General features: G+C 50.9%; 1 protein-coding gene across 1 annotated transcript; it reads left to right on the top strand.

Annotated features, from left to right (window-relative positions):
• The first annotated feature begins 12,505 nt into the window (after positions 1–12,505).
• Positions 12,506–13,033, top strand: LOC144108265 (TNF receptor-associated factor 3-like). Its single transcript, XM_077641538.1, has one exon. The coding sequence runs from the start codon at positions 12,506–12,508 to the stop codon at positions 13,031–13,033; it is 528 nt and encodes a 175-aa protein (XP_077497664.1).
• Positions 13,034–13,488: the final 455 nt, after the last annotated feature.

The following is a 13,488-nucleotide window of genomic DNA, read 5'->3' as shown; positions in this document are numbered from 1 at the left end:
CTTAAGTGTTTATTTAGCGGAAAGACGGTCAATACGCCAAATGAACAGCTACATCTTCAAGTACGAACGCATTGCATCCTTACGTCCACTGACACTGCCATGCAATTGTGGTAAACTGTGTCATGCATACAACATGCAACCAAAACTTGAAGACAGGCGCGCGCAAGAACGATGATTTGATACCTTGATGTACAAATACAATATCTACAAAATGATTACGAACGACGATTCACTGCAAGTATAATGTAGCTTATGATTCTTACGCTTAAATTTCTCTCACGCCTATGTGCATGTCCACGAAAAGTTCACACCGATTACAGCATCTTTAAGCAAGGCAGCACACGTTTTGCTTCCGTGACAACTAGAACGTGTGGCTGGGTACTGGCGTAGTTGGATACGTAGCCACAGTTTTGAGTGGGTGGCTATTAGCATTTTGCTTCCTGTTGATCTGCGCATGTGTTCAGGCATGGCCAGTCTACCTTTGCAAAGTATTCTGTTAGCAATTTCAGGGGGACTTCATCCTGTGTATTTTGTTGGTACTCCTCCTAGTTCTTGAGAGTGCAGATCACTTCACTGCTGGGATAAGTGAAGTTCCATCCATCACTCACATACTCCTTGAGAATTGTGAAAGAGGCATATTCATTGCAGGTTCCCGTGTCTACAGTGGGATTCGGCGGGACGGCGAGAGCGGAATGCAAGAAAATAGCGGCGGCCCCTTCCGAGAGCCGGTTTTGGCAGCGACGACCTCTTCCAAGAGCAGCACCAACCTCAGTGGAGAGCAGGCGCAAATCAAGGCATCCCACCTGGTGCTGGCTCGCTCGCCCTCTCTAGAAAACAGAACGAATTCCAAGGTGTGCTGAAAAGAGGTTCGGGGGGCGGTGAAAGGACAACTTAAACCGCGAAGCAAAAAGGTGGGGGGGGGGGGGGGACCTGAAAGAGCTCCAAGCCACGAAAAAAATGTCCCCGAGAGCCCCCCCCCCCCCCTCCCCTTCAGCCTTCGATTGTTGTAAACAGGACCCCTCTTCCCAAGCGGCCGCGAGTGCCCGTGCTGTTGACACCGTGCACAGCTTTTCTTTTACTTTTTTCTTTATGTGGTGTCTTTTCCACAGAGATGCCTAGAGGAGGGGTGGCGTCCTGAAAGAATAGCCTCGACCGAGGGTACAAGGCTACATCAGGCACGACCCGTGACTGCCTAACCAAGCAAGGGGGAAAAATAATAAACTCCCAAGGCTGGCAGCCACAAGTCCACTTCTCCTAATCTGTTAGCTTCGCTCTTTCATTTTCCTCTTGCCATCTATCCGAAACGCTAGCCACTGCGCACGTTACCCTGGACTCTCTCCTATCTGGCAGACAACCATCCCAGCAGCCCCCGCGTGAGAGCCACACCATCGATGACAGAGCAAAGGGGCACACCCACGTCGTCTTTCTATGCGTCCTTGCATCTTTCTCGGCAACTACTGCGCAGCGGTGAACGTGGGTAGTGATCGTCCCAATAATGCATGCCAATGCAGACAAAACCCTTACTGGAAACTCGGGTCGCGTACACCTTTCGAGCGTGGTATTCGTGCCGGATCATTGCACCGTTCGTCCATCATTGCAAGAGAATTCCAGCGCCGTCGGTGACAGGACCCACAACGACAGCAAGAACATGATGTGCGCGCGAAACAGGCGGCACCTCCGTACTCAGCGACTACACTCCGCAGGGATACAGTACGAGCGGCAGAGGCGGATCGACGAGGAAAGGTCACTAGTACGCGGCAACTGGTGCACTCTCTTCGGCTTCGGCGCCAACCTCGACCACCGGCCGATCAAGTTCGTGCGGCCTGTACACCCCTCTTTGCTGTGCTCAGTATGCGAGAACTTTCCGGAGGTTCTAACAAGTCTTCCGTGCGGCGACAGTGTGTGCAGAGGATGCCTACTAACGGGAATGTTGTCATCCCGGCTCCTTATTGGTACCTATCCGGTGAAGATGTTCAGATGCCCAAAAGACGGGAAGTTTTTCGGGTTCGACTCCATCCATCCTGCAGGCAGCGTCGACCGGGAGTTGGTGCTGAAGATGCGAGCCCATTGCTTCCGTGTCGACTATGGCTGCCCGTACCAGGACAAGCTTGAGAACGTCCTGACGCACTTCGAGATGCATTGCAGCTACCGCCCCGTGAGCATCCCGAGAGCAGATATTCCCGCCATGGGCGCGTTCAGCGATCGCTACATTGATCTCCCAGGTAAAAGCGGAGCCGAGTGTCACTATGGGAACCAAGAACGCGGCGTCGGCGGCGCCGTTGGTTGCGTTCAACAGAACGCCGCTGGTCGTCCCGCGGCGGCTGATTCTCCTTACAGGCCAGCATCAGACTCTGTGGAGGAGCTTGTCCAGCAACTCGCGGCTCTGAAACCGCTTTTGTCCTAAGAGGGAAAAAGTTCCAGGGAGCGGCTGGACGAAGACTACTGCCTTGCCACCTGTAATGGTAAGCCTTCTACGGTCACCGTGAGTCCCGAGACAAGTGGAACCGACGACGGCGCTTCCGCGTCGACGGGTCCGAGCGCCGAGTGCATGGCTCACGGGTACTGCTATTTCAAGTCGATCCCGATAAAGAATGCAAACAGTTTGAAGTGACGCCGCGATGACCTTGGGTCGAGTAGGCCCTAGACGGCCTCGAGTGAACTGTCGCTGTACATGAGGTGACATGATTGGTCCATGTTGCTGTGTTCTGAAAGTAATATGTCGCCCTCGCTGTTCCTCCTTGTTGTTCCTTAAAAGCCTCAACGTTTGCAAGTGCTGCCATGATTTGTCATTGCATAAGTAATAAAACTGTGCCAGCCAACAAGATCAATGACTGTACGAGTCCTGTTAAGATGGCACCGCGGTCGCGGCTATGGATATGACGCAAAACGTCAGCAAGGTGCTCTTCATCGGTCACGCCACTGTGCAGTTATTCATCACTCTGTTTAAATGTGATGGCCCAGGAGCCAGTGTATGCAGGGTGTTACAAGGAAGACATCAATTAATTTTCGAAAATATGGTTTCTGAGGCAAAAAAAAAAGGCTTTTGCGGCATGGTATTGCCGGAGCTGTCGGACGCCAGAAATCCAGCGAATCATCTTAACAAGTAAGATGGTTAACTAATATCCAAGAACTAACTTTTTAACTGTTAGAGAAACGAAGTATTGCCAGGACATGCTTACACGCCGCTCTCTCAAAATCATGCTATCACTGTGTGCAGGCTGGCTTTGATAAGCAAGTTTAGAGATTAAACAACGCTGGTTATCCCTGCCTTGTCATAACCGCTGTTTGTGAAGCCTTGCTGCAGAAGACTAAACTCTCTTCGAGCGGTGCTCTATCAAGCAAGCAGCGAGATAGGAGGCCTGTGGCGATGATTCCGTATTTTCACAAAATAGCGCACAACATCAAGAAGACAGGGGGTCGTTAAGGTGTGAATGTGGTGTTTTCAGCACCATATAAGTTTGGCAAGATATGCTCCATGATGGACAAACGACCTCCGAGGTGCGCTATCAAGCATAGGCAGCGTTATACTGATTGCAGGTTTAAAGTCATCTATGAGATACCGCTCAAGTGGCGGTGTGTCTACAATGGGTTGACCAGCCGTTGTTTCAATGACAGAGCGATTGAGCGCAAACGGACAATAAAAAACAATGAAAGGGGGAACCCTCCCTGATCACTGCAGAGATTGTCAAGATTGCGGACCTGTGCTGGAAGAGGCAAAGTTTATCGGCAGAGGCAGAGAGCGAGTTGAAAGGGAAGTTATAGAGGCATTTCACATACAGAAAGGTGGGCCCACGTGCAATATGCACCTCGTCGGTCAAACTCAGCGGGCAGCAACTGGATTTTTTAGATGGTCATGTGTAGATCTTTTCATTTAATCTTGCTATGATGTTCGTAAATTTTTCATGCCTTGTTCAGTGAGTAGCAATTCTCTGGATTTTATGCATAAATGTAATCTTTTTCTGTACATATATTTTTTCTTGTTAGGTTGACCTGGCTATCGTAATGCACTGATGGTGATAATGTCTGGCGTATAGAGGCGGTGTTTCCCTCAATAAACTCAGTTTATAGTAGCGCTCTTTGTGTCTCAGTCTTCATGTGTTCGTTCCATTGCGCCATTCAACTTTACGATAAGGAGAAGGCGTGTTTGGAGCGGCGGCTGAGACCTTCGCTTTAGAGGCAATAATTTTACTCCATGACCACTCGGTTTAACAAACTGGGATTATAATTTTTCTCACCTCCCATGAAAACGAGGCGTTGGAAATGAAGCCCCGCATGGATAAGCGATAAACGCGCCCCTAGCCTCATCTGGAGGCATGAGTGGCAGATAGCGATAGTGCTGAGGCCAAGAGTGGACTATCGCAGATATTTGTTTGGCACGCAGTAAGATAAAAAAAAAGCCAAAGTGCGACGAGTGCATGACGAACCCTGCATGACATGATTCCACTGCAGTGACATGTCATTCCACTGCAGCTTGCAGATGAGATCATGACAGCCTATTTATAATTCATTCATGATAAGAACAAATGAATCCAGTATGACCCACCGCGGCGACTCGGTGGCAAGACTTTCATTTGAGCTAGTCGGTTGTAGCATGACATGGTTTATGCAAGAAGCGTACAGGCGCTAAACGACAGAGACAACACACACACACACACAGTACTGTCTTGTGTGTGTGTTGTCTCCGTCTTTTAGCGCCTGCACGCTTTTTGCGTAAACCATGTCTACTCGATGGCTTCGGCGTTTGGACACTGGCTCTTAAGCAACGCGGATGCAATTGCACCCGAATTAAGGAAAAAGCGAAATGCGAAAACACGCCTCTAACTCATGTTTCAGGTTGCTTTAAAACAACAAGCGCGGTCGAAGTTCATCCCGAACTCTTATTCATGATAGGTTGCCTTATACCTCAGTTTTATTTTCAGCGACAGTCTATCACGCAATAAATTACGAAAAGATATGGCGCTCTGTTTCTGTGCCCAAGGCAGGAGTTCTATTTCGTCCTTCCCACTTGGCGGAAGGAAGAGTGCTCCAAATTCCCCATAACTCGACAGATGATGCCTGAAAACAAAATTTGCACTTGCGCAGCAGCGACCGCAACTCACAGCAGAATCGTAGGTGAGAGCTGCGGACTCCAGAGCTTTGCAGGCTCCCCCTCTGGCCAGGCTCTCGGCCTTTCTAGAATGAAACGTTTCAAATATGGGCCTCTGACACAACCTTGGATAGACCCGAAACTTTGCACAATGGAGCTCTTCGTGCTGCTCATGCGCCAATAAAATTCGTTGGCAACTCAAACAACTACATGAGAAATTGGGAGCGCTGCGCGTACCGTCAGCTCTGCCACTGGTATACAATGCAAAGTTGGCCCCGACTAGTATGCTTGGCTACGTTACGCATGGCCCATATACCTCCCATTTGTGCATTCGCGGCTGGCATTATCAGACTACCCTACGCTGAATCTTTGGAACATGGAGTTACTGGAATAATAAACGTTGCTGTAACCACTCACGGCGTCTCGCCATGGTCGAGGACATCACCTACAGGTAGAACAGGCCAATTCATTCCAGGACTTCAAGGGATCTTTATTAACACATGATGCCATAGAGATAGGCCTTGGAAATGAAGTTCGGTTAGTATAAAATAAGAGTGGTTTAGATGTAAAAAAAAAACAGGAAGCAAAAAAATCTCTCTTGGCAAGCATCGCTTGCAGCTGGACTGGGGTTCGCCAGGCATTCCATAGCAAGCTTCACGAAGACCTGGCTCACTAGACTGAGTCTGTCCAGCAGCTCCAACAGCTTCGTCAATTCTTCAGGGCTGTGCGCTTGGCACAAGCCCTGCACCGTGTTCTTAAACAAGTCCAGAATCTTTTTCATCTTATCTATAATCGGGTCTCGCATCTCTTCCACGACATTCGTAATGGGTGCCGAGAGAGGGTTCCCTACAACGAGCTCGGCAGTCTCGGAACTGGAAGCTGCATCAATCTCGCCGACAGCGTCGTTGCAAGAATCGTTGCCGTTCTCTGGGTTTCCGGAGCAGGCGTTCCAGTGCTGCACGACGTCACGGGGATGGATGTCTTGCCGGTGACAGCGGTCGGAACTCTTCGGGTGATAGGCACAGTGCACTAGGTCGTGGCTGATGAGCTCCCTAAGCTTGCACTGGAACATGCAGCCAAATTTCATGTTTGGGCAGCAGACTTTAAGGTCCATCAGATGCTCGATGCTAAACTCTAGCTTCTGGACGTCGCGTGCCATAAACCGGACACCGTCCGCATGACAGACAGCCGTGTAGATCACGTGGCCGGGGTTCGTGATGCGCACATCTATAAAGCTGTCGCACACGCTATGGCCGCATGGGTATATATAAATGGTCGCCGCCACCTCTTGGCACGTCAAACAGACGCGGGAGTCAGGTAGCGGGCGCCTGAACGGGATGGGTCGACCGTCGAACAAGTCGGAGTAGCCTCTCAGGGTGTGCCATCTTCCCCTGAACTCAGCGGTATCTTCGCCCAGGGCCATCGGGTCGTAAGCGCTCGGGATTATCTGCACACTCGATCCGACGCCTGGTCTGGACTTGCTTGTGCTGGGCACGTGGTCCATAGATGTCCTGATGAGGCGCACTGTGGCTTCGGAAGCGGCCTGATCGAGCAGCGTGCGATGCGTGCTGAAGTCAGCGCTGGCAGTGACAGGCCGAAGGATACGAGCAGCTCCAAGATAGCGACGAGACTGGTACGGCGCCCAACGTTCATCTACTGAGGGCTTACAAGTTCTATGACGTATGCCTTGGAGGAGGATTGGAGGAAGTCACGTCACCTCTCTCACTAGACTGGCCAATAAAGGCATATGGCCAGGGGGTAAGAGGGAGAGGAAACGATCGACCCACCGAGGGCTTAAATAGAAGACAGCGATAGGGCGGATAACAGGGGCGTGGTAGCGAGCCCAAAGAAAATCCTGATTTCCTTCAACGTCTTTTCACACAGTGTTGCTTCTGGTGGTTCTTAATCTCTCTCTTTCGTCCTCCCGCTCAAAGAACTACTGGGTATTTACCCCACACACTGCAATATTCTTTTCCGTTTCTTTTCTTTCTCGCCTGCTTCCAGGATTCACACTGGCCAGTCGCTAACGTCGAGCGTCCGATTTTGGACAATGGACCATTTCCTGAAATTTCTGAGTCAGCTTCTCCATAAAGCTTGTTTCCCAAACAAAAGATCACGTTCCCAGACGATACTCTCGCATTCCGGCTTCTGAGTGCTTCTGGCTTCCGGCTTCTCAGTCGGTACTCTCGCATTCCGGCTTCTGAGTAAACTCAGGAACGTCCCCAGTTTACTTCAAAATGCCCCCAGAGAGTCTTTGCAAGAGCACAATGGTACAGTCGCGAGCAAACAATACTAGCACTAAGACGTCACCAGACCCGTGAAAATCTCACGCGCGGCTGGCGCGGCGCCCTGCCTTGCGAGCACACCCGGCACTATTGTTATCGGCGTGTTCGTAACCTCAGCGCACAGGTTTGCCATCTGCTCCTCCTGTGGCACGTCAATGGTGCTAATCTTTTTCACTCGCGATTGTACAGTCAAATTTTTCCTTCTGAGTGAACTCAGGAATGTTGCCAGGTTACTTCAATATGACCCCCAGAGAGCCGGCAAAAGAGTACTGTGGTACAACATAGAGAACGGGGTCGCGGTCAACCTTCGGTAGCACTGCAGTAGAAGCTAGGCAGGAAATGACCCTTTGTTCCTGTGCCGGAAATGAGCTATCTCATACAAAAGTTCCTCAAAAATTTGTGCTAAGCAACTCCCTCGCTTCGACTTCCTCCCTTCACAGCGCCCCCCCCCCCCCCCCCCCGCACCCCTAACCAGAACAAGGAAGCTACCAACTTCCTACAGCACTGTGACAGAAGAATGGCCGCCCTTCTTTTCCTGCCTGGACTCTGCTGCAGGAGAGTACGGCCATCCGGAGTTTTCACTTGCTCGAAGAATGTGTGTGTGTCATCCTGGTTAGAGCGCTTTTCGTTGCCAAACGAGCCTTGCCGAGAAGACGACTTCTCTGCAAATGGTCAACTAGTTACCAGCCGCGAGTTGTGCGTACGCAGCGACTCTGCAGGCAACGAATGCTCATACACAGAACGAACGCTACGTATGATCTCGCAGCCTCTTGCGGGCGCACGCAAGCTACAAATCACAAGCTTCATTCCATTCAGAGCTGGTTCACGGCACCAATCCTTAAAAAGTGCCGCTGGTGCCAGCGCCCTGCAGAAACTGTACTGTGGTGCAGGTGAAGCGCGTCAGCAGCGCCACACCTCATGTGCGACAATTTTCAATCGAGCGCGTGCAGGCAGCTCTTGTCACGCGCTATGGCCACGTTACGGTAGTTATGGTATAGTGAACTAGAATATTCTAGTTCAATGTTCCTACGGGGTGCGTTCAAAAAATGGCGGCGCCCTGCTTGCCCGCTTCGGAATAAATACATGTCGTTGCTGGGTTCTTGGACGCGATAGCTGGCTCAAATGGTAGCGCTTCGCTGTTATTTTACGCACTATGGCCCACGCTTAGAGGTGTAAGCGATAACTACCTTCTGTTTTTCCGATAATTTGGCGATTTTCAAGCTCTTCACCAAGCAGGTGCAGCTGCACCATTTCAGCACGGACCACTGAGGAGTTAAACAGCTTTCCTGCACTTACTTGCACTAGAGTGAGTTAGAATATTCTAGTTCACTGTACCTGCACAACGTCTGCACTTTCTTGGAACAAATGGCGTCGTGCAGACGGCGCCATCTTGCACCGCTGAAGCGAATGGCGAAGTGCAGCACCACGAGAACCAGTTCACGTCGTGCAGGAGAATTGAACGGACTCGTGCAGCTGCCGCCTCCGTGGAAGGAGACGACGGCTTGTGCGTTGCGATAAACGCGGCGAAGGGACTCGGGTTCATCCACTCGTCGACGAGGACGGTGCCCCACTAGGGTCCGATTCGTATACGGAGCATCACTGGGGACCTGTTGATCAAGCTTGTAAATACTAGCGTTGATTTCTGTGCAGTGTGTGCGCAGTGAACCACGCGCGTGGTGTGTTTGTGTGTGTGTGTGCGTGTGTGTGAGTGTGTGTGTGTGTCTATACTTCTGTGCTGGTGTGGCCGCGTGCTGCTAACTGTTACTCCCGAGGACAGACGCGCGCGAACACAGTGCGAAAGTGGCGAAGGCGCCCACCCGCCGGCCGTCACAGTCGCGGTGGACGCGTCGCTATTAATGCCACTTGGCTCGCGCACACCTCTGTTGCGTTGAGTAAAAGAACACACGTGAGTTTCGCACCAGCGGCTGCGGGGTGCACATGCATCGACCGAGGCTGGTTCATGGCTGCATTTCGCTGCGATGTTGTGTTCGAACATTTTTCACGCGGTTCGAATACTGGCTGCAATTTTCAATTTTCTGGCGACGCGAAGGCTAGCAGACGGCCATGCCTGCATTCGACCATTCGTTTTGGAAGCAGCCAGTGCCAAGCTGCACTTGAACTGCCGGAACTGGCACTACACGCTCGCGGCGCCTAAGCGGCACCGCTTCACAATTTTACATAACTGATGCAGCGAAAGCAGGCAAATATAACTGGTCTTAACATTCTCTTCGATTTCAATGCACTTTCCAGGGACTCCGGAACTTTTTTTTTGAGTGGGGGGACAAGACTTCGAGATTTTTTTGTTATTTGTTTTTAATGCTCATTTACATGTGAACTTTTTATTTATCTATTTTTCAATGTTCAAATGTTGATGCAATTTTTCACGTTGTGGTGACGGCACTCCAGCAGTCAGGAAGAGAACGAAATGGCTTCCAAAAAAAAAAAAACTGTTTAAGGGGCTGACTCGCGCCCACCAAGAACTGAATGACTCGGCGGCGGCAAAGTCATAAGTGCGCTGGGCGGCCATCGAACTGTATGCCTGCAGTTCTTGGCCGCGCTCAATTTAAATCTAGTTAGGAACCTTCGATAAAGAACCTATAGCAACTGCAACAATCTAGAAAAATGTGGAAGCATTTGCACGCGGCCGCGATCAATGGAGATAAGTCTGGTCGCATCTCGCATTACAAAACAAAAGCACAGAGCCGCGTTCCGGCGGTTTTGAGTGCGAGCGAACAGGTGGTGCAAATATTCACGTCAATATAAAACCAAGTGAAATGGGACGCTTTACGCATGAGGATTGACCAATTCTATTAGAAAAGTTTGTGCATAGTTTTTTTGAATTCTGCTATACACGATCATGTACACGGCTCAGACAGTCAACTTCTGTTGAGACATGAATAGTTTAGGTTACTCATATACGAAATGCTTTACAACTGGCTACGAAGCCAACTAGCTCAGGCCCACGGTGATTTTCATTAAAAGAGTCCTAGAACTGAATTGTTTCAATTGTCAGAAATCTGACCCAAGTGCAAGCAATCGGAGACTGAGGGGGCCGTTGTCCCCTCTGGAAAAATGTTGAGAGGGGGGGGGGGGGGCAATTGTTCCTCTTACACGCCCTCCCCCCCTCCCTTTGTTCCGGGGTCCCTAGAAATTTCGCATTCGGTTTGCCAGTGCAGCGGCGCGCGCTGCTCTTCCGCCTTCGTTTTGAAAAAGTGCTAGCCTAGTGCAGCATGAGTTCTTGGCTGGCTTGCACTCTCCCAAGTGGAAGTGCAGCTGTAGTGCAGCAATATGGCGGCGCCCATGTGTAGATCGGAGAAGCGATGTGCATATGACCGTAGTCTTAAATGAAACGATGATAGTTCTTTCTTGAAAGGAGGAGATGATGAACTGTTCATGGCGTCATAATTGTAAGCCTAAGTGGTCAAGTCGAGACTCATGGGCAGCCTTTCAGCGCATATTCACAAAACGTCTGCGTGTATACATGCAACAACTCTCTTTTTTTCTCTGGAACGACTATTTCTTGGGACTGGTGCATGGCGACATTTTCTTGAGATTTCCTGCTTGAAAAATTCTTTACGTGGTTCGCGATTTCGGCGTCGTTCGATGTCGGCGGCACGCAGCTGGCTGTAATTTGGTAGCGGCGCCAATACTTGCAGACAACCAGGCATGCACTCGACCATTCGTTTCTGGAGCAGCGAAATAAAGAACTGCGAGACAATAATCTGGTGGAGAACAAGTAACCCCGAAGCCTTCCAAGAAGCGCGTGCGGTCTTATATGCATGGACTGGAAATGGGTCACTGAGGAACGATACTGATCTTTTGAGCCGCTCTTTTTAAAGAGTGAGTGAGCCGTGGCTCAGTAAAAGTGAGCGGCGGCTCTTTTGAAGAACCGGTTCTTTTGGAGAGCCCGTTCTCTCTAGTTCAGTGAGCCGTGCCGAACTGTTCCATCAGAGCCGGTCTTCAGCCGGGTGTGATTTGCGCGCCATCTATTAGCAGTGCGAGAAAGAAATGGCATTCCCGCTCTTCCTAGCAAGAGTAGCAGTCGGAAACTCGGTCCCTCGGCTGTGTACGGTACGGTGTGCCCCCCCCCCCCCCCCCTCTCCCCTTCCCCTTCTTGTCCCCTGTAAACATTGACAAAGGCGCACGAGTCGCTGTCCCCTTTACCAACAGCCTAGCTTAGAGGGTGTTGGCTTGACAGCATCGCTGTGACGGCCGAAGGCTCCTAGCTTTGTTAAGCGCGCACATCCACCAGCGCACCAGGAAATGAGGCGTCGCGCACACAATGAGCACGTGGCGCCGCTCGTTCCAGTGCTCTATTCCCAGGGCAGCGAATCTCGATGCCGCTTCTGCGGAAATATGCGAGCTGCCACGTGTTCCCCGGAGGGCCCTTTCCTTTGCTGGCATTCTTGATGGTGCGGAAGCATTGTGGGCCTCCAACATCTGCCTCCAACATATCATTGTATTTGGGGTTTGGGGGCACATTCGCAATGGCGATTCTCATTTCAGTCGATTAGTTAGAGCACAAGGAAAGCGGATATTGGCCGTAACGAAACGGTTTAACATTCCAAAGATGCCCAAGTAGCATTCTTTCCAGGTTGGAATGGGGCGAGGCAAACAAAAGTAAAAGGTCGGTTTAACTCAGAGCAAAAGAGGGTATACAAAGGAAATATCTGGATATGGGGCCCACAGAGGTTTCCTGGGAAACAGGGGAAGATGAACAAGCTAGACAAGCAAGACCGCATGATAGCTGACAGCATGCTCCCCACTCCCCAGAGCCAAGCCCCACTCCCCTGCTATCATTCCGAAGTCCTCCCTCTTCCACACACCTCTCCTTTCCCCATTTGTCTTTGCCAATCGGCTTTCACTCCTGACCTTGACTACTTCCTGTTTTTTTTTAAGTTTTTCGGGTGAGTCAGAGAGTCAGGCCAGGGACGGGTTAGGCGAGGGAGACAATGGCGTGGTCTTCCCTTCTCGCACACCTCTTTCTCAGCAGCTGGTATATAAGCAGTGGTGGATGTGCATAACCACCATTCGAGCTACTCAGAACGTAGACTGCAGAGATATTCTCCGAAGATTACCGTGCGAGCTGCATTACAGTGAGGCTTTCCAGCTGGAAAGCATCAGCAGTTCAGATATGGAAGAGAATCATTCCTCACGGGAGGGCGAATGCTGGTACGTGTTCAAGGGCTTCGCCTTCGGCCTTAACCACCGGCCTATCAAGCTCACGGAGCGTGTGGACAGCGTGTATGTGTGTGTGGCTTGCGAACAGCTGCCAGCGAGCTACACGCGTCTCCAATGCGGTCATAACATGTGCGACGACTGTCTGGGGATGGCCATGAACTCGCCTGGGCTCTTCGGCGAAGACTGTGCAGACGCATACGGAACGTGTCCAGCGGACGGAGTGAAAATCTTGCAGAGCGGACTCAGAACCGTCCACATGCCCTTCGACATCGTGACCAGCATGCGGGCCCATTGCTTCAACGTAGAGCACGGCTGCCCGTACCAGGCCACGCTTGAGGACGTCCGTGAGCACTTCGAGTTATACTGCCGCTTCCACCCCCTCAGTTGTCGCTACTGCCGGAGACAAGATATACAGATCAAGGACATCGTCACGCATCTCCGCATTTGTCGTGGAGGACGAAGCAGCGGCGAGAAGGCCTAAGTCTCTGGTCACCATGGCAGCCAAGAACGAGGCGTCGCAGGCGCGGTTGCTTGCGCTCCCAAGGAAAGTGCGTTAGTAATTCCAAGGCGGCTCATTCAGTCACCAGAAAATTTTTGTAGTGTGCATAAAAGCTTCTCAGGCATTGAAAATGGGCACATCCGAAAAGACGAAATGTTTTAGAAAAGAGCTGGACGTTGCCGTACTCTTTGCCACTGGAATCGGGAAACTTTAATTGGAAGTCCCAAGAAGAGTACAACAATGAGACAGCGCTTGTGCCTCAGCGGACCCCAGCATGGACGGCTCAAACGTACTGCTCCGAAGTCGTGACGAAGGCCTATATTGTGAACTCGCTCCTGAAGGACAATGACTGAACTCTAGCCCGACACAATTAAGATGCTATGATAACCTGTCGCATCCTAGACACTTGTTGCTGCAAGTCGCCGTGTTTCTTTCTT

Source organism: Amblyomma americanum, chromosome 10, assembly GCF_052857255.1.
Source record: "Amblyomma americanum isolate KBUSLIRL-KWMA chromosome 10, ASM5285725v1, whole genome shotgun sequence".
Lineage (NCBI taxonomy): Eukaryota > Metazoa > Arthropoda > Arachnida > Ixodida > Ixodidae > Amblyomma > Amblyomma americanum.
This window is presented reverse-complemented; position numbering and strand designations above follow the sequence as displayed.

Bases quoted from the DNA above. Each gene is read 5' to 3' on its own strand.
- LOC144108265 (XM_077641538.1), top strand. From the start codon at position 12,506: ATGGAAGAGAATCATTCCTCACGGGAGGGCGAATGCTGGTACGTGTTC.